This window comes from Lactuca saligna, chromosome 2, assembly GCF_052625555.1.
Source record: "Lactuca saligna cultivar CGN05327 chromosome 2, ASM5262555v1, whole genome shotgun sequence".
In the NCBI taxonomy this organism is placed as follows: domain Eukaryota; kingdom Viridiplantae; phylum Streptophyta; class Magnoliopsida; order Asterales; family Asteraceae; genus Lactuca; species Lactuca saligna.
In genome coordinates, this window is record NC_136418.1 from 127,800,550 (window position 1) to 127,823,151 (window position 22,602).

A 22,602-nucleotide genomic window follows, 5' to 3' on the forward strand; every position below is an offset into this window, starting at 1 on the left:
TCACGCATTTGAACCCCCCCACAATAATTTGCTAAAACCCTATGTATTTGAAACCCCCAAACATTTTCACCTTCTTAATCATTAATCACACATAATCAATGGTAATTCATATGAGATAATAATTTGCTAAAACCTCATGCATTTGTATGGTATTAGAACATGTTTGAGTTTTTGGGTTTTAGACTTTAGTAAATGGGTAATCCGTTTGGTACGTTGGATTTGAAGCTATCTTATTCGAATTACCCAAAACAAGAGATAAATTAATAATATATGCTCATGCATGTTTTGTACAAGCCCTAATCAAAATACAGTATATCATGATCATACAATTAAGTGTCTTTTATTCCTTTTTGGCTTTATAACAAAAGTTTGTTTACGTGGCGAAGAAAGAAAACTTAAAGATGAATATTTAGTATAAGATTTGTTTTAAATATATAATATAGATATAAATACACAACTGTGTGTCAAATACAACCCATCACAAATTTAATGTTATAAACTATAATATATCTCAAAGTGGTTTTCCAAATATAATGTTTATACTATAATATAATATGTTAGAAGAATACCATATAGTAGACGAATCCCACATGTTGTGCAGAAATTTAGTTGCATAGATAATATATTATAATTATATTTCATTTCAAATATGTTAGCACTACTACAAACTGGCAAATAAAATACTCTTAATAGAATACGGTTGCATAAGATTCCGTATCATATTAGAGATAGAGTACCGTTCACAAAAAACAATCCGTACAAAATCAAATAGAATATTGTTTCATAAGCAACAAGACTTTATTTACATACAAAAAATACAGTTATTTTAAAAATACTCATATATAACACCCCTAGACATGTTATAATAACCACTATATCATTAAGATTTTTTTTAGGAAGATCAAAATGGGTGGAATGCATCATTTTTTCTCTTCCACGTGTGTTAAGCTTTCCAAACACATAAAAACAAAAAGGTAATTGAAGATCGAAATCGATGGTGTGCACCAACTTTCAATCTCATGAATGGATAAAACTATAGTTACAACACACATTAGTATACTCACATTTGTACAAAGACATATGTGGATTGTTATGGGTTTATTACAAAACAATGAATATATATAAGAGAATGAATTACCTCTTCCAACCTCCACTTGTATATGAACCATCACTATCCTTCTCTGTCAAGGCATCAACAATCAAACCCCGACTCCCCGCGGGTGCACCTGCAGCCATCATCCTTTTCCCAACTATCAATCACTTTTGATCATAACCACCTGAAGGAATAACGGAAACCGAAGGATAAAGCAAAAAAGGGGAAAACAGACACTTCACCACACTCCAAAGCTGCTTTATTATTTATTGACCTTTCTACCCCTCCTGCTGTAAACTAGAAGTTCTTGAGGCTTATCACATATCATCTAAGAATTCACAAGCTGGCTTGGTCCTGTATGCTAAACCTACCTTTACCTTGAGTTACCAACAAATTTCCTGCTAATGTTACATATTTCATCGTATTTCCAAACAATGATCAGGGGCGTCAACATACCAAGAAATCATATTGTGTGGTATGCAATATATACCAACGTGTTGTATATAAATGATTACATTCATTCATGTTAGGTGCATATAGATGTTTTGAAACAAAAATGCCTCAATACCAGCTTCTGTTCTCCATCAAACATGCGTAGACACATATATTACAACCATCAACCATGTTATTATGTATTCTATAGCAACGTTCTCAAAGAACCAATTTCTCTGAATTATAGCATTTATTCATATAAGATGATATCATAATTTTTAAATCATAAATGGACAAATTTGAAGGCGTGAGAATAATTTACAAGAAACTAGATACAATCATAATCTTCAATTCGAGTGAAATGGAATCAATTGCAATGGATTTCAATACCAAAATCCTCAACTTCAGTCCCTAATGGTGATGATTATAAATCTGAAAACAAACAAAAAGTGGTCAGAATTGAGAAATCTTACTTTTAACGAGCATGATCAAGTTGAAAAGTAACGCCATATGCAGTTCGCCATTCACCTGCTGCCACCGCCTAACTGACTTCTTCCTCATTTATCACCGACCACGTCTTTCATCGTTTACTATTTGATTTCAACCCTACCTTATTCCATCTTCAATGTATAATAGTAAGTATGTGTATTTTAAACACATAAAGATACAAACATATTTTCACCAATATACGTATTCTGCCCTCTTGGTCTCTAACGAATCCCTAAAAAAAAGACAAAACTGCAAGATTGATCCCTGTGGTATTCAAAAAACTTTGAATGCGGTCCAAAAACTTTTCAACTTGCATGGAAGGTCTAAAATCAAGATTTTTCTTTGAAAAGACAATTATACCCTTTTAATTTCTTTTTTCTTTTTTCTATAAATATTTTAATGTTATTTTGATTTAAAAAAAAAACATAATATAATCCATCACCCACCCCTACCGTAGTCTCTCTCTCTATCTCTCTCTCTAACACACATATACACACTTCATCTTCTTCCCTGTTGAAACACATTGAAGCTTAAACAAACACTTCACAGATACATATACCTATGAATGATCCAGATGAATCGCACTAATTTGGTCCCAACCCCCATCCCTCATCGTCTCCATTATTCTTAATTCAAAACCACCATAGTTTTAGAGAAACCTGATTCGTCATCTCTCTTTCTCTCCGCCTATTTTAGAGAAAAAAAAGTTATGAATTTGATGCTCAGTTGATGTTTGAATCATCTCGCCCCAAAATTCACAATGACAAAGATGAAAGTTGATTATTACTATTTGTTTGATTCTAATCAGATTTGCTTTTCACTTTTATTTCTCAAGTTCGATTCAGATTTTCGACTTCATTGTTGGAGATGACGAGGGAAAATTTTCCATTGCCACATCGTTGAACCGCATCAAAGCTGTATAAAAACAAAGTTTAGATTCTGATTACCTCTACTGGCGATGGAGTCCCACCGACTGCAACCTCCCACCATTCGACCCCAACCACGTGTAATTATTGCTCAATATTTTTTTCACAGATTGAAGAAGCCGATGAAGCGTATCACGATGAAGAATACTGAAGCAAAAAATTGTTCTTCTGCTTATAGTCGACCTAATTTGGTCCTAATTTTGACTAACCAATTTCTTTCCATGGGTCTAATCGAGCTTCATCTCGATGAAGTTGACCTAGTTCGAGCTAACCAATTTAATGACTATCAACCTAATTTGGTAATTGGTTGAATTTGAAAAGCTTCAGTTTTTCCGATCTGAAGATAGCGATGAGGAACTTCGTCAGAAAGTGTGCTTGGAATTGGTCTTGTTATTGTTGTCAAAAGCTTAATGAAGAAAGGGGAGAACATAGTTGAAGAGGAAAAGGGGAGCCGATAGTCACAAAAGAATGGGTTTGATTTGCAGTTGAAGGTTGAGAGAGAGAGAGAGAGAGAAAGAGAGAGAGAGAGAGAGGGAGGGAGAGAGAGAGAGAGAGATAGGGGGAGGAGGAGTGGAGTTATGGGGGTAGACATTTTTTTATTTATATCTACAAAATTGAAAATGAAAAAAAAAATACAAAAAAGAAATTTAAAGGGCAAAACAGTCAATTCAAGTGCTCCATGGACCAAAACTAAATAATTTCTTAATTTTAGGACCAAAACTAAAGGAAAACCTTGATTTTGGACTATCCATGCAAATTTGAAACTTTTTGGACCCTATCCAAAGTTTTTTGAATACCATAGGAATCAATTTTGCAGTTTTGTCTTAATATTTTAATTTCCTTTTATTACAACAATTAAAAAAAATAAAAATAAAAGAAAAAAATACTCTCTCTCTCTCTCTCTCACTCTCTCACACCACCATTGAACCAATCAAAACCTTTCCTCCTAAAAATTGATGAACTAAACCTTTAATTAAACCTAATAACCCTCATCCTGAAAATCAATCCCTAAACATGCAAATCAAGCCTTACTAAACCATACACCTGCACATCGAAAACCACAGGCTGCAAGAGAAAAAAAAGGATTTGGATCGACACCTATGGTGGTCATCCGAAAAAGAAAACATAACTTGTTCGTGATTCATTCCATAGAAATCTCAAATCGGTCCTATTTCTAACCTTTCACACATGAAATCATGCCCCCTTTTTGTTGCTCTTGAAATGCATAGTCGCGACTCAATTAGAACAACAAAATGATTACCATCAAACAATTCGATCGGAACTCTCCTGATCTCCTCTACTCAGTGAATTCTTTACTTGCCGGAATGCAACCCATAATTTCAGGGCTCGTTGCAAAGATCAGAGAGATGGAGATGAGAGTATCAACATAGATTAAAGAGGGGAAGAGAAAGAGTCTTCGTTGGTGAGAGATTGGGGGATCATCGAAAAAGAGATTGTGTATGTTCATCATTTGTATATTTATCATATTCTTCCTCCTTCGATACTAAGAACCATTTCTTCCTAAAAAAATCAAACTTGAAAACCTTGAAATCAAACCTTGAAAACCAAGGAAATACATGTTTAAAAGGTCTGAGTGTTCATCATATGTATATTTATCATCTAGTTTTACAAGTTTCTCTGAAATCAGAACTTGAAACATTGAAATCGGGCCTTGAAAACAAGCTATATCACCACAAACATCGATTATCAATTGAAATGAAACTCTTGGTGTCACCATTGTTCATCGGTTAAACTCACCTGCGTGTATACATCCCTTACTACTTAGATAGATTTCTGTAATTCACTCTGTATGAGGGAAAATGCTTTGAGGTTCGAAAAGGGTTGTTTATAATAGGGGATTATGACATCCGAGAAGAGAATAGGGGAGGAGAAGGTCGTTAACCTCGATTTGGACCTGCAAGATGAGAGAGATACGAGAGGAACATATAGAATGAGAAAGAAGAGTCGGAGAGAGAGAGAGAGAGAGAGATGGAGAGAGAGTATTTTTTTCTTTTATTTTTAATTGTTGTAATATAAGAAATTAAAATATTAAATAATAAAGGGCAAAATCATCTTTTTAAAAAGGTTCAAACAAAATCGGATCAAACTCGCAACAAAATGAAAAGTTTGGACCTCTGATGTTAATCCAAACTTTTTTGGACCAAAATGACAATTTTCAACTAACCACAGGGACCATTCGTGCAATTTTGTCATATTACAATTTCGAAACTAAGTACATTGTAATCATAGTTTAACGACATTTTTTTTTGTAATACACATCTCAACATAAAATATCATTAAAATACGCAAGTCAGTTTTTTTCTCATAGCAGGAACTCACATAAATCCTAAACCATATTTCCAACTCCCATATAATCTCGATTCTAATATAAGTTGCTATATTTTTATTCAATCATTTAAAAGATTTCGTTAGTAATAAATTAATAAACACCATAATATAATAATATAAGTAATTATACTTTGATTATAAAATTTAAAAAGATAAGAATACTATATATATACATGGTATTGAAATATAATTATTGAAAGAGAGAAATTATAAGATTCTTAATAAAAAAACATAAAAAATTACAAAAAAAGAGAAAAATAAATACCAAAACGAAAACTTAATGGACTAAATCCTAAAAGGACTAAATCCTAAAAGTATATGGAGTTTCATATAAACATATGAGTTAAGGCCATCTCGGCATTTAATGGAGAGTTTAATGGAAAAAAAAAACCTAAGTGGTAGTTGAATGGATATAGAAACCATTGTGGAGTGGATTGATTGAATGAGGGGTTTAATCCCCATTCAACCGTTGTATGGTTTTTCTTATGTTTTTTTTTTTTTTTTTTCTCAATTTATTATATAAGCTTATTATTTTTTTTTTCTCATTTTATTGTAAACACTTTTTTTTGTTTTTCTTTCTCAATAGAAAGTAATATTTAATATTTTTTTTTACAATAAACTATATATATATATATATATATATATATATATATATATATATATATATATCATATTTTATTTTATTTTATATTCAATAATTTAATTTATTAAGTTACTTCATATTTTTTATTATAAACAATAAAAAAAATATATAAATCTTAAAAACATTTTAAAAAAATAACATCTTATTTATTATAATACAACATAGTGATATTACATATTAATAAAACGTTCCCAAATGTGCTCCATTAAATCATGTCGAAGAGCATGATGTACGGTATTATCGCGTAGTTCAGAGTTTCTTTGAATTTGATATTGAACTTCTTCGACAGGTCCTCGATTCACACGTATAGGAGGATCAACATCATCTGACCAATTACTAATTGCATTTCCTTCATTTTCTACGATCATATTATATAATATAATGCATGTATACATTATATCCTTTATGTTTTTAAGTTGCCACGATCTTGGTGGACCTCGTACAATTGCCCAACGAGATTGAAGAACACCAAATGCTCTCTTCACATCCTTTCTTGTAGCCTCTTGCATTTCTTTAAACTTAATCCTTTTTGGGTCGGCCGGATGTGGAAAACTTTTAACCATTATAGCCCATTCAGGATATATACCATCTGCAAGATAACATCCTTTTGTGTATGTTCTTCCATTAACAGTAAAATTGCATTCAGGAGCATAACCTTGTAATACATCATTGAATAACGGTGACTGGTTAAGTACATTAATGTCATTGTTAGACCCGACAACCCCGAAATATGCATGCCACATCCAAAGTTCTTGTGATGCAACTGCTTCCAACATAATTGTTGGACAACCTTGATCACCTCGAGTATATTGACCTTGCCATGCAACCGAGCAATTTTTCCAAGGCCAATGCATGCAATCAATACTTCCAAGCATACCAGGAAACCCGTGCTTTTCTGAATGTTTTTGTAGTAAATTTTGGATGTCATTAGCATTTGGTTTTCTCAAATAATGGCTTGAATAAACCTCAATCACGCATCGACAAAAGTTTTGTAGACATTCGATTGAAGTTGATTCACCAATTTGTATGTATTCATCAAAGAGGTCACCAGTTGTGCCATATGCCAACTGACGTATGGCAGCAGTGCATTTTTGCAAAGGGGAAAGACCATTGTTTCCTAAGGCATCTTTTCTTTGTTGAAAATAAATAGAATGGTTAGAGATACCGTTAACTATTTGAACAAATAGTTCTCGCCTCATTCGAAATCTTCGTCTAAACGTTTGAGGTGGGAAAACAGGATGCTCATCGAAATAGTCTTTCCAAAGACGTTTATGCCCTTCTTCACGATTTCTATCTATATATCTTCGACTTTGCCCAGGACGTCTTGAACTTTCAGCATCTGACTGTTCTGCTTCCAAGCATTTTAGCTCCTTATATAGTTGAAATGTAGAATTACTTGTGAGATGGTTGATTATGAATTCAGAAGCAGAATCGTCTGAGGATGATGATGACATCGTATAAGAAAGATATAAGAAATAGTTTGAATTGGTAGGTATGAAATAATAAAAACGTTGTATTCTTTTATAGCAAAAATATAGAGTCAAATGAAATTCAAATTAAAGTAAAATGAAATCCAAATTATATTCGAATGAAATTGAAATTAAAGTAAAATGAAATTGAAATTAAGGTGAAATGAAATCCAAATTAAAGTTAAATGAAATTGAAATTGGAGTCAAATGAAATTGAAATTAAAGTGAAATGAAATCCAAATTAAAGTTAAATGAAATTGAAATTGGTGTCAAATGAAATTGAAATTAAAGTGGAATGAAATCCAAATTAAAGTTAAATAAAATTGAAATTGGAGTCAAATGAAATTGAAATTAAAGTGGAATGAAATCCAAATTAAAGTTAAATAAAATTGAAATTGGAGTCAAATGAAATTGAAATTAAAGTGGAATGAAATCCAAATTAAAGGCAAATGCATACAAGATGTTCAACTCTATAAATAAAGACGAACATATTATATTCTCATTCACACCTACCAACCATCCGATACACCAATCATGAATCCGAATTACTATACACACTTGTTATCTTCTTATGATCCCGAAAATCCAAACAATCATCCACAACATCCATACCCAAATCCAAAAAATCATCTACAATATCCATATCCAAGTCCAAACAATTATCCGCAATATCCAGACCCAAATCCAAATAATCATTCACAACATTCATACCAAAATGCATACCCAGATTCTACCAGCCCGGATCCTCCCCATATTCCAGAAAATGAGCCAACACCAACAGAAACTCCTACCAACAAACGACAAAAAAAATAAAAAAAACCTACTGGAGCAAAGAAGAAGAAATGTTGTTGGCAAAAGCTTGGCTACAAATTTCAGAAGATAGCATTACTGGAAGTCAACAACGTGATAAAGAGTTCTGGAGACGAATTATTGCATACTATGAAAAAAGCAACACGTCGAACGTTGCAAGAACTCAAGCCAACCTCAAAACGCATTGGCATTACATGAACCCATTTGCAGTTGCATTTAATCAAATGTATATAGTGTTGAAAAGTCAACACCTCAGTGGATGATCTGAGGATGATCTCAAACGTGCAACTTTTGAGCATTATCATGCTAGATATGGTGCCGATTTTAGGCACGAACATATTTGGAATATCGTTAAAAATGAACAGAAATGGAAAGGTTCAAGCACTGCATCTGAGGCATCTATGTCTTCATCAAATACATAATCTTTCATTAACCTGGATAATGATGAAGTTACAACTCATCCAATTGGTAGGAATGCAGCAAAAAAAGCAGCAAAAGGGAAAGTTACCAATTCCACTTCGTCATCTGGTAATAGGCTTGATGAAATACTTGAAAAACATATAGAAGAAAATAAAAAGACTTTTGAACGCTATCAAAACTCTTTGGATATGAAAAATGCATTGAAAGAAAGAAAGATGAAGATTAAAGAAGAAAAGGTAAAGAATGATGAAATTTCAATCATTTTCATGGATCCCACTACCATGTCGGAAGATGGACGTGAAATTTGGAGAAATCGTTGTGACGAGATTAAGATAAAATACAATATGAAGTAAAATTTGTATTTTAGATATCGTACTTTTTATTTAGTATATTATTTGTAACTTTTAATTTCTAAATTGTAATCTTTAATTAATATTTAGTAATTGTAACTTTGAATTTCTAATTAATGTAATATTCTAGTTTTATTTATTAATATTATTTATAAAAAAAATTAAAATGATGATGTGGAAATCCATTGAACTCTTAAGAGTTTAATGGAGTGTAGAATTTAATATGTTAAATGGTATAGTTAGTGGAATGCTGATGTGGCAATCCATTGAACTCTTAAGAGTTCAATGCATTGGAGATGGCCTAACAAATACAAAAGTGAATGACAAATATTGAAAGTGATGTGATTGATCTAATGACATTAATGGCACATCATTTGCAACCAACAATTAAATAGTTAGGGGTGATACAAGATATCTGGAATTTGAGATAGTTAATTATTAATTTGGATATCCAAAAAAATTATATATTTTTTTGTCAATTCAATTAAACAATCCCAAAAATGAAACTATGTTGGCAAAAAGAAACATCTTCATTTTTTTTATTTTATTCGAAACAATAAGAAAACCTAATGATCGTAAATTAGTTGATGGAAAATTACAAGATTTTCGTCTAAATTCATGGAGATTTGAGGTAAATATCGTATTTGCATTGATGATCATACAATTGGTATGAGATAATATATGCTTAATTAAATTACGAAGAACAATTTACATATAAAGGGGAAAAATAGATACGTATGTGCTATATACTGCTAGCCATTGATATTGCAAAGAAAAAAATTAATTAATTTGAGGTCAAATTGATTTTTATTTATTTATGTTTTATTTAGTTAAGTTGACTAGCACAAAAGGTTTAAGTTAACAAGTAATGCATTTAAACATATTGAAAAATAAAGAAACAAATAATCTTAGGATCAACAAATAATCTTAGGATCAAGACAATCAATTAATTGTTTTCTTCTAAAAATTAAGTATTTATTTATTTTTATGTTTCCAAATTTACTAAACACATCGAGGTCTGATTTTTTGATTTTGGGGAATGAAATCCGATTTATTATTAGCATTTTCTTCAATTCGTTTTTCAAATAATATCTTATACTTTATATCTTATATCTTATATTATATTATAAATCATAGTAGTTATATTTTGAATTTTAATAGGTATAAGTTATAAAGTTTTTTTTTATACAAATCAATTATACATAAATAAATCATTAATATTTATCAAAAGTTTGAAGCATTGATTAAGAACATTTTCAATGGGAGATTTTTTAAAGCTTATTACTATTAACATTTTCAATGGGAGATTTTTTTTAAAGCGAATGGGTGGGAGCTTCTTTTCTTCTTCTTCTTCGTCGTCGTTTGAAAGTGATAGCCCATCGACGCCAGTTTGGGGCGGTTGGGTCTTTGTAGGGTCAGCGGTTGAAGTTGAGCGGGAGGAAGGATTGCTAGAATTATTCATGAAGATCGTTTTTCTTCTTGTGTTGTTTTATATCTTCATGCGCATTACCCAATATATCGAGAAAACAAGTGTTCTCAAGCTTTAGGTATATATTATGTTCTTTCTATCAATTATCTACACCATAACCTCAATTTCTAATGAGTAACTATTATCCTTTCTACTTTTTAAGGTTGGATTGTTGGGTACGGGTAAATCACTGCAAAAGAATCTCAATCAGATTGCTGAGACAACTGATACATCCAAACCTGAGGGCTTGAGATAGGGGTGAGCATAATAACCGAAAAACTGAACCATAACCAAATTAACTGATATAACCGAACCATAATAACCGAACCGTTTTAAAAACCATTGGTTTAGTTTCTAATTTTTGTTAACCGATAACAAACGTTCCGATTTTGGTTTTATAGGTTAACCGAACCATTATTAACCGAACCGCTAACTTTATATTTTAATACATAAAAATTATGGATTATATATAAAATAATATAGTCAAACTTATTTAAGACCCATTAAAATTTTAAAATATAATTCATTAATCCTCACTTATCAGGAGGCGAACATGCATTCAAACCCTTAAAGGATGATCACATAGATTATGCAGACACACACAATTTTCCAATCATGCATTGAGTTAGATTATTGATTAATGTTATAATTCTTAGTCGGCTAATTCTATAATTTGTAAACATTATTCACAATTAGTTTAATCTTCACACTCATAATCCTAATCGGAGGCTTTTCACACCGTTAATCCTAATAAAAGATTGTTTTGACTTTATAGTTCTATTCTATGGATTTTTTAAATTTATAATCAAAACTTTTAGGTAAGTTAAGTTTTTGGTTCTTCTTCACTTTGTGATATATTAAGAATGTATTTTTTTAATTTTTTTTATTTACTGTTTTTGACTTAATCATATTGAATGTATATGAGTGATTTTTTATTTTTCAATCTAGATAACACGTAATATAAATGTTTAGCTATTTTATTTTATAGTTTTTTTATTTAATCTCATTCAACTTGTATGAATGTTTGGCTTTATTTTAATGTTAATATCGATTATCAATATATGAAGTTATTAATGTTGATTTTTTTTAATGTTTTATACTTTTTATTAAATGTTTTTGATTTTGAATGTGACTATGTGTTATGTCACACCGAGTATCAAAGATACACATTTTATTATATTAATATAAGCTAGGTTACAAACATTGATGCCAATGACTTTTTGTATTCTTTTTTTTTATTTTTTATGCCATTATACTTTCGTCATTTATATTATTTTGAACATTATGGTTAACTAATATTAACTATTAACCAAAACCGTTAACCAACAAAAACCATTAACCATAACCAATATTAATCATACCCACTGGTTACCAAAATGCATTAACCAATCATAATGGTTATGGTTCGGTTTTGACTAATAACCGAACCAAACCGCCCCATACACACCCCTAGCTTGAGATATGTATTACAAGGTAAAGAATGATGTTTAAGTACATGATATATATACAACTATTTTGGATATATGTCATTATATATCTATTATCTAATAAGGCAAAACGTTTATTAATTTGAGCCTTTACTAGTCATATGATCTTATGATTGATGTTTAAACTAATTTGGTTTTGGTTGCAGAGACAACACTAGCTCTACTTTGACATCCTGATTATTGCATCTATGGTTATTCCTCTGTATGCACTACACTATCTCATTTACATGGCTTTTCCTATTAAGTTATATAGCTTACCCATTAAGTGAATAAGAAAAACATCTTGGTTTGCATGTAGCAAAACACTATTTGTAGACCAATTATGCAACAAGAAAGCGCATTATTAATATATATTATTTTTTTGGAACATTGAATGTTTAGATTTTGGTTTATTAATTTGGTTCAGGTGGATGTGAAGAGGAGCATAGATGAAGGTGAGAAACGATTTAATCAACTTTCTATTGAAGAAAGGGGTAAATTTGATGAAGAGACTCTAGTCAATGTTAACAACATCAGAAAGCAAAGTGCAACAACTCAAAGATCTAATGACTTCCGAAATGAATATATTGTGGTCAGTACTGTTCACATATATCCCTCTTTTTGTCCATTATATACCATTTATTTCCAAGGTGAACGTTTCTTTCCCACTTTTTGTATTTTCATGATTTTCCCCGTTTTCTTAAATCCATCAATAGAGTTCATTTATTTCCATGTTATAAGTCATTCTTTCTGTGTAAGTACAAAAAAACATTGATATATAGTTTACCAAATTAAGTCATGCTCTCATTAAATGTAAAGATTACAATCATTGTGGCTGCTGAAGGTGTGGAATACCTACCATTTATATATAGCAGGGCACAATTAAAGAAAGCATTGCAAAAACTGGCTATCATCTCTTCAAAGAGAGTTAAGGTGGGACATATGCTCACTCATTTTTTTTATTACCTAGAAATCATGATTAATTTTTCCTGTTGGGTGTGCTAACTATTTGATGAATTTCAGGCAGTGGAGGTGTTATGGACCCCACAAAATGAAAATGATACTCTTACAGAGCGAGAATTGCTTGAAGATTATTGCCAGTTACGCCATATGTAGGTAACTCCATATGATGATGCTTTCAACAAATTGTACATGCTATGTAGGCGATGGTTATTGTATACATAAATGTGTGATTCCAAATGTTTTTTTTAACAACAGGTCACCCCAAGGTTCAAGAAGGTGTGATTCGAACATGGGACCTCTCCATTTTAGAATGTTAATATAGCTCTTTTGACAATTTTTGTTTTTGTTTTTTTTTGTTTTTTTTGTTTTTTTGTTTTTTTTGTTTTTTGTTTTTTTTTTTTTTGCAGTGGTATGGTATTATATAGGCACAAGAAAATGATATAAGATTTTGTGGCTACATGCTTGTATAGCATTCTTGTTTGGGACTTGTATTTTATTTTTGAAGAAGTTTTTGCCATATGAAGGCTATAGATTCCATAATTCGATTTGTACAATGAATTTTAAGAGGTACAAGGTCATAATGCGATTTGTATAATGAACTTATGCATTTGAATCTTATTTGGTAAACAAAAATAGACAAGTGAAGACTAATTCAAAAATAGAACGGATCATACTAATTCAAATCGCCAATCTCCTCAATTTTAGCTTAAAATATGGGAGACTCATTCAAATCCTTTTTCCTCTATAAAATCCACTTGATATCGATTTACAAATCTTAAAACTAACTAATGTTGTTAACCTTACTCTTGTAGGACTTCTATGGATACCACCTCTCTCATGATCGAGAAAACAAAATATTGAGGTAATTCAAAAAAGTTTATCGCAATAACATTCTAACTCCCTATTTAATGGTGCTTGTGTAGGAAATGGAGAAAAAACAGCTTGAATAGTCGCTCGTAGAATCCATTATAGCCTTGGCCCTAGAACAGTCGAAGGCGTCAAGTTTTTGGATGAATTCTTACAACCTCGACAAAGTATTAAATTTTGTTCTTTTATTGTTTTAATTTTGAGGGTGTTTTTTCTAATTGGATGATGATGATTTGGAAGAACATCTCTCTCTCTCTCTCTCTCTCTCTCTCTCTCTCTAAAATAGATGAACCCTTTGATTACATCAGGTAAAATTTCATTCTCCTGTATAAACCCTTTGATTTTCCCAACAATGACACCTCACCCCACCATGTTTTTGGTATGTTAATTATAAGCTCTTGATTTTTAAAGATTTTAGTGCTTTAAACTTTTGTGTTGAGGAAACATTTAAGTTTGATGTTGTGATTTTTAGGAAACATTTAAGTTTGATGTTGTGATTTTTAGGTTTTTGTCGATTCTCAGAAAGAGGTGTTTGGATGTCTGGAACCTAGCTATGAAGGTATAGAGGAAAAAGGATTTGAAGGGGAATAGAACATTATGCAGAAAAGTTAGTTGGTCAACATGCTCTATGTGAAGTTATATTTTGGGTAAATTACAACAATCGTCCCTTGTGTACATGCCAGAAAGCGTGTTTAGTCCCTATTTTCAAAAATTAACTCGGACTGTCCTTCATGTGGTTAAAAGTTGCACGATTCATCCATCGTTAGTTTAAATTTGCACTTTTCATCCCTTGTGATACATAAAAAGCCCATAATACCTTTTTCTTTTTCATTTATTTTGAACATTTTTTTTATATTTTTAATTATTAAAAATTATTTCAAATACTTTTCTATTTTGTTAAATAACACCAAACCACCACCGATAATCTACACCACCACCGGAAAAAGAAGCACCACCGCCACCCCTCACCAGAAAATGGAGCACCACCGCCACCCCTCACTTCATCCCACCCACTCATTCGTTCAAATTTAAAATGTTTCACTGAAAATAACCACAACCACCACCGAACCAACTACATATACTCAAACCACCATCAAACCAACCATTTATTGTTAACATCACCACAACCTTTATTGAAATACTCACCTACAAATCTAGAAAGAATAACCAGGGAAAATCAAGAAGGAAGAATCACGGCATGGAAATGTTTAATTCAAAATCAGTAAAGGATTTAGAGTTCTTAAATTGAAAGCAGGTTTGATTAGTAAACCTCCAAATATGATTCGATACCAGGGATATGGCAAGAGTAGGTTGTAAATTTGCACTTCGTCTAATTCATTGTTCATCAATTTCTTACCCCTTAACCTCCAATTCGTTGTCTTCTTCACTTTACAAGAAGAAAGAGACGCATCTAGTGATCGATTGGAGGGAGAAGAATAAGGTTGTATCTGTGTTGAGACTTGTTGTGGGTATAAACACGTAAAATCAGAACTGGAGGTTGTGATGATGGTTGCAATTTGTAGAGAAAGACAAGTTGCATTATTCTCCTTCTTATTCCCTAATTAAAACCCTTGAACATCCGTCTTTAGAAATCTTTGGATGGTACATCACATTAGCCTCGATTGAATCAAATTCTTACCCTAACCTCATTATCTTAGATCTATAAACCCTATGTTTTCTCCGATGAGCGTCAAGAAACCCCTTCGATTTTGCACCCTTTTTAAATTATAGGACCAATTTCTGTGTGGTCGCCAGCGTAGTTGCAGAAGAGATGAGAATGTGACTTAGCGGATCTATGATGGTGGTGCTTTGTCAGAAGTCATTGGTCTCCTTTTTCACCTGTTCACCACCATCGGAAGTTGCCAACGGAATTTCAGATCAAGGTGGCAATGGTGTTTTGGTTCAATGATTTAGGTTTCTTATGAAGGAGGTAAGAACAGGGGAGAAGGGAAGTGCCGTACAGAGGGCTTGAAATATTTGGTTGTCACACCCCCAAACCAGAATGGCGGAAACAATCGGGGGTGGGTGACTTCACGTAGTATCATAACAGTTGAATATTGTAAAAAAAGTAAACACAACCATCATATATATAACAAAAACTTACATTGTTGCGTAATACATGTTTCAAAAGAATATTACAAATATGATGATTTAAAATGTTTTGATAATAGACACCTTAGCGTTCCTTCTCCAAAAGTTGATGGTTACCTGTATTACTGATTCCCTGAGAAATACAAGTAGTTTCGAAAAAGTGTCAACAATTAAGTTGGTGAGTTCATAAGTGTTTTTGCACTGAAACTTGTATGTCTTTTGGTAAAAATAGAAGAATGTGTTTCCCAGAAAATCTAATATTTTCTACATATAGTTTGAAAGTCCCAAAAGTCGGAGTGCATTAATATCTTTTGTGCTCAAATGATGAAAGTAAATTTATACTCAAAATAATGTATTTACTGAATGCATTCAAGAGTCTCGTAAATCAAACTCATTTTAATACTTCCGTGTGAGTTTTATAACCATGCTATTGACACAGACTGCTTGTAACAACGTTCTTCAGGCATTGTAGTGTTATGACGTTTGTCACCCAGACCTGTCGGTCTAACTGTAGCTAACAGTTTAGGTGTGAGATTGTCAATACCGTATAGATCTATACACAAGTATCATGCTCTCCCTCCAAAAGATTATGGTTTATAATACAGGACTTGAAATGCATACTTGAAAGTACGTTGAAGTTGAATATCTCACAACACTTAGTATAAATAGATTTACGATAAAGAAAGTCTATATTTCATGCAGATGAAAGTATTTCATTTTCACAATGTTTAGGTAAGAATATAATGAATAACCCGCAAACTATACCCATTATAGTTTTTACGAAAGTGTGTTCCATTTGGTAATAATAACTCGATGAAATACTAACTTTTCATGCAAAGTACAATGTTGATATCGAAGTATTTAAAAATATAGATGTTGTATTTAAAACGATATGTTTTCTCGTATTGCACTTGTATTCCCCCTAAAATATGAAAAAGACGTGAAAAATTAGGGGTATGAACTCACTTGGAAAGTGTGATGATTCGAAGAAAATGAGCTTTTTCTCGGGCGACACTTCGACCGGAAAGAGGCGAGATTCTCGGGAATCTCGGGTCTTCGGACCTTCGTCGGGGTTGGGGTATGAAACCGGGGTGTCGGGGTCATCTCGGGATGCTAAAAGGGAAGTAAAAGTGAGAGAGAAGAGAGAAATGAGCAAGGAAAGTCGGAAGTCTCGCATCCTATTTATAGGTGAGGACCACTGACCGAAGTACGCAGGGCGTACTCGTGCGTCATGGCTTACCGCATCATCGACTGTTGGTCTTCGGACGAGACGGGCGTAGAGGGATAGGGGCGACGTGATCGATCCGAGGCCCTCCATCCAGTACGCTGGGCGTACTCCGAAGTACGTTGGGCGTACTCCTTCGGATAAGCCTTGAAATGCGTGCCGAAAACTTCTAAAATGCGTAACTTTTGCATACGAGCTTCGTTTTCGATGTTCTTTATATCCACACGAAGGTGAGAAAATACTCTACAACTTTCATTTAGACTCCGTCGGCTAATTTTGAATTTATTTTCAATGCTATTTTAATTAATAGGCCGGGACACGATAATTTCGTTAAAAATCCATAACTTCTTTATCCGACGTCCGTTTTCGTTTGCCTTTTTACCATTGAACTACTATTGTAGAGACCTTCAACTCTCGTTTAGGTTGTGTTGGCTAAATATCGCTTGATCTTTATTTCGAGTTTTTAGCTGTCTACCGCTGTTACGAAACTTAGAAATTTCGTAACTTCTTCATACGAAGTCCGATTTGGGCGTTCTTTTTATGCACGTTCACGGTTTAACGTAATCTACGACTTTCGTTTAGATACCTATGGTTAAAAAGCATTTTATTGAAATTTCACTTTTTACGATCAACAATGTTTTAATCAGTGTGTCGTGGATTTTCGATTGGTTATAACTCTTTCATTATAACTCAGATTTGAGTGTTCTATATATTTTTGGAAACCTTGACACGATATCTAAGGTGCTGTTTGATTTTCTGAAACGAAAATTTATGAAGTTTGCGGACCACCTCTGCAACCCTCTACAGTAGAAGAGGTGGACCAAACGACTACAGACTATAATAAGAAACGTGTTTGTTTTTTTAACATCTGCATACCGCTGCAGATATTAAAAAATTAAAATAAACTAATTTTATAAACCGAAAATAGCTTTTTAATACGTAAAATTTAATAATGTATAACATTTCGGTAAAAATTAATGATATTTTAGTAAAAAAGAATGATATTTCAATAAAAAATAAAGATATTTTAGTAAAAAATAATGATATTTCATCAAGAAATTATCATTATTGAATATAAGAAAATGAAAAATAAATTCAATAAGAATAAACGAAAAAAAAATGTGAAATAAAATTTTAATAACATATAATCAAAATTTCAGCAATAAAAAAAGAAGAATAAGAGCTTGGAAGAGGTTAGAAGAGGCAGTACAAGTGCTGCGTCAAACAGAGCCTGCGCAGAGGTTTTTGACTCAAAAGACTTCTAAAAAACAAACAGTTGCGAGATGAAAAGTGTTGCGCGTGTGCTGCGCCGCGCAGCAGTAAGAGGTTTGAAGAGGTTTTTTTCAAAAAACAAACAGCACCTAACACTTTATGCATCCCAATTAAGTTTTTAGAACACTTCATTTTTGAAGCTAATTTTGTTGATTCCAAATAGTTTGTTATATTTGACTTTTTGAATGTTACATTGATTTGAGAAAAATATCGGGTTGTCACATTGGTTTATTTATTTATTTTTTAATTTAAAATTGATAAAGAAATAAAAAATGAATTTTTTTTTAGTAAGAGTAAGATAGTCATTTCATGTCAATAGGGACTAAGCATGCAAGAAAAAACAAACACAAGGACGGTCTGAGTTAATTTTTGAAAATAAGGACTAAAAACGCTTTTTGTCATGTGCATAAGGGACGACTGGTGTAATTTACCCTTATACTTTTAATCCTCTTGATGCCTCTTTAATGACCTTCACAACAGAATATTGAAAGTTGGATTTAAACCCTAGCAAAATTGATGTGTGATTATATCATATAATTATTCAAGTATTACTATGAGATTTTTTTGTGTTTTTGGTAGTCTATCTATGTGCTTGCTAAATCATCAATGACAATGGCACTCTCAAAGAAATGGCTTTAATATTTGAGCACTAAAAATACTATTTTGAAGAAATACGATGGGAGGTAATAGTATCGTTCTTTTTAATATACAGTTTTCTTCAGTATTATATACATACAATATTTGTGGCATTATGGAACATATATGTTGACATGTCAGGCTTACGGACATTTAGTGTTTTATACTTCTCTTGATGGTGGTTGTTGAATGGTAGATACATGAAGTAATACAAGTGTTTTAGTGCTTGAGATACACACAAAACTTGGAATTAGAAGGATCCAAGCAACAATAAATATAATCATGCTTTTGAGTAGTATGATTGTGTTGGTTTGAATGTAGGAGAAAGTCACAAACGCTCCATCAAAAGACGGAAAAGGGTAAGTTACTATTTTTAATGCATGGGGGTAATTCTCAGTTACGAGTATCTCATATTATATCTCTCTATTCTTGTTATCTTAGGCATATAATGTGCACTTCACATGACTGACAAAGTGTTTTATAAATACCATTTTAGCTTGATCTTTTTTTTGTTGCCCATGATTTGTTTTATGATTACATAATGGCCATTCAACAGCCTATTCAACAATCTGACTCATTTCACATTTGACATTTTGGATTCGATGTATTGTTTGTCCAGCAAACTTTCTAAAGTCAAGGCAACCAATATGCTAACCGTCTTTGAAAGAAAAATTCAAAGTGTTTTAGTATTAATGCTCAATGGTGTTTGACATCAATTTTTAAGAATATTAATGTTTGAAAACAAAGCTTGAAGTCATTTTAGTTTAGTGTTCAAACATTTCGAGTATTAATGTTTATTAACATATGTGGAGTATTATTATTTAGTTATTTATGTGTAATTTGACCACAATTCAATAGTTTATTCTTAATTACAGGAGCTAAAGCCTGATATTTTATATCAAGTCAATAATTATATTAAAGTACATTGTATGACATATGAATAAAGTATGTTGTTATTACATACATTATTCTAATAACGACCACGGGCACAGAAAACCAAAAAAACTATCATTAACTTTTTGGAGGGTGTTGAGACAATTTTTTCTTTTTGAAACGAGTTGTATGCTCAAAAGAAGAAATATGGTAAAAAACAAATTAAAACTTAAACCTAAAATTAATGTTCAGTTAAATATTAAATTATATTTTTGTATATTAAATTCATTAAACGAACATGTAATCAAAATTAAAATTGCATTAACTGTAGTTCTTTTTTTTCTCCCTAAAATGACCACTACTGAAAGAAAAAAAAAATAGAAAGATTAATATTAATATACATCTATCTATTTACTACTTAAAGTTTCATTAAAAGATTCAAATCAATTTCAAACATTATCTTGTTTTTGTATGTTTTTCTTATATTACTATACTTTATATATAATAGGTAAATTTATAGGTTACATACATTTTATCTTTTTAGAAAAACATATGGCTACATATACCTAATAAGATGGAACTATTTAACCGTAAATGATATTTGTCAATTTTTTGTGAGTTTTTTGGAACTGATTCCTAGCGAGTTCTTTGGAACATGTTTCGAGAGCGAACCATTCATGGCCGCTGTGTGTGTTCTTTAGATATGATATGTCGTTAAAATTAATGTTTTAAAAACTAGTTTTTTAGTAGAAACAGTCTGGTGATCGGTTCCCAGTTCAACCGGTTTGAATGTTGGTTCAACCTGGTTTTGCATAGTTTTTATATATGTTATTTTATTTTCCTACATAAATATGTATATAAAACCAAGAGTTTGACATCCAAAAACGTAAATCTTTATCATAATGAACTATATTATAAAGCTATAAACATAAGAATCGAGAAGTATCGGTCTTTAAGTTGAGAAAAACGGGTGGTCCGTTGTGCGTCAAATTCATGTCTGTTACACTCCGGATAAACTGATCGATCGAGTTGTTCAATTTGCTTTGGAAGTAAGCCGTTTTGTAACAACTCAAATTTTAGACCATTTTTTTTTAATTTACCAAAAATAAGTTTCACAAACCAAGTTTTGAACCACATAATTATCCAAACACCATTATCACAAAATATCAGAGTTCTCAAACTGTCCCAATAGCAAATCTCACAGTGAGTGTTTACAATCAGACCTTCGCCTTCCTGCTGTCCTCAAAAGTAGCTACCACATTGAAATCAAAAACTGTAAGAACGGAGCTTATTGAGTTCCCTAAAATACCACATACAACACAACATAAATAAATAGTTGTGGGTTATTAGCAACACTGGGGACTATCAGCTATCTCGGTGGGTTAACAACATGTCCTGTGGGTTATCAACAACCTTGGAGACTATCAGCAGTCTCAGTTACATAATAACAACATAACATAATACTAATAGCTAGGCCCAACTAGTCATCACAGATACTACTATTCTACCACATAGGTAAGAATAAGTGAGGAGACTCACCTGATACTAACGACAAGTAACCTCACACCCAAACTGTCGGAACTAGACTCCACCTAATCAACAAAATAATTAACCCTAATTAATAATTAAGGTCCAAAACTTAACTCGCTAGTCCTATCCTACAACTAAGTCCTCTAAGGGCAAAAAGACCATTTTGCCATTCCCATGGTCCAAAACCCTAAATCTTAACCAAAGGTCAAAAGTCAACTGCCCAGCGAGTACGCTGGGCGTACAACTTGAAAAATGTATGGTTGGGGTCGGAACAGGCTATGTGAGGCGTAACCAGGAGTACGCACAACATACTTCGTCTGCTCCCACTTTCACCTACTTTGTGTCTTAACCCCTTAAGACAACCAACCCAACCATATATCTGACCATGCTAAGATGTCTTATTCCACAAAGCATCGACTTTAAGCCTTTTCATGTCTAAAAAAAGTCCCAATGCAACAAATTTAAACTTCCAACACATTCTAAGCTACTGTGCTCATGCATGAGCCATAGAAATTAATCAAGAAATCATTTTTATGATTCTACAAGTTCTATAATGCATGAAAGGACAACTACAAGCCCCTGGAGTTCTCCAAACTCATAAAGGTCCAATCTTGGGGACAAAAGTTCAAAAAACTTTAACCATATAAATATAATGGAAAACTTATCAAGGTATAAACTTTATACCTGAAAATAATGCACAAAGAGGAAAGGTTTCTCAATCTACAAGCTTGCTAGCACTCACTCCTTCTTCTCTAGTCTCCTTTTTCAACTAAATGCACCAAAAACATTCAATAAGCTTGCAAAATTCACACAAGCAACTCAAACTCAGAATTAGGGTTTAGACAAGATGTTCTTCCAAATCATCATCATGTAATTAGAAAAAACACCCTCAAAATTAAAACAATAAAACAATAGAATTTAATACTTTGTCGAGGTAGTGAGAATTCATCCAAAAACCTGACGCCTTCGACTATTCTAGGGCCATGGCTATAATGGAGTCTACGAGCGATTGTTCAAGCTATTTTTTATCCATTTCCTACTCAAGCACCATTAAATAGGGAGTTAGAATGTTATTGCGATAAGCTTTTTTGAATTACCTGAATATTTTGTTTTCTCGGTCATGAGAGAGAGGTGGTATCCATAGAAGTCCTACAAGAGTAAGGTTAACATCATTAGTTAGGGGTTGTTTGATACCCATCTGACCCAAACCGAGTCAGATAAATTACCTTT

At 32.2% G+C, this 22,602-nt stretch overlaps 1 protein-coding gene and 1 long non-coding RNA gene across 3 annotated transcripts; both read right to left on the reverse strand.

The window, feature by feature from the left end:
* Positions 1-975: 975 nt before the first annotated feature.
* LOC145031562 (uncharacterized) lies at positions 976-3,498 on the reverse strand. 2 transcript variants are annotated; one of them, XR_013676968.1, is made up of 2 exons: positions 2,962-3,498; positions 976-2,246 (listed from the first exon to the last, which is right to left on the reverse strand). It is a non-coding gene; the product is annotated as an uncharacterized LOC145031562 (long non-coding RNA). The 2 variants fall into 2 exon arrangements; XR_013676969.1 differs by having other exon boundaries at positions 976-2,701.
* A 2,604-nt stretch (positions 3,499-6,102) lies between these two features.
* On the reverse strand, positions 6,103-7,412 carry LOC145030070 (protein ANTAGONIST OF LIKE HETEROCHROMATIN PROTEIN 1-like). Its single transcript, XM_078978497.1, has one exon. It carries the CDS (start codon positions 7,384-7,386, stop codon positions 6,103-6,105), a length of 1,284 nt encoding a protein of 427 aa, XP_078834623.1. The 5' UTR covers positions 7,387-7,412.
* Between the last annotated feature and the right edge of the window lie 15,190 nt (positions 7,413-22,602).

What these genes read in the sequence shown, in the direction of transcription:
- LOC145030070 (XM_078978497.1), bottom strand. Translation starts at nt 7,386, where the DNA reads ATGTCATCATCATCCTCAGACGATTCTGCTTCTGAATTCATAATCAAC.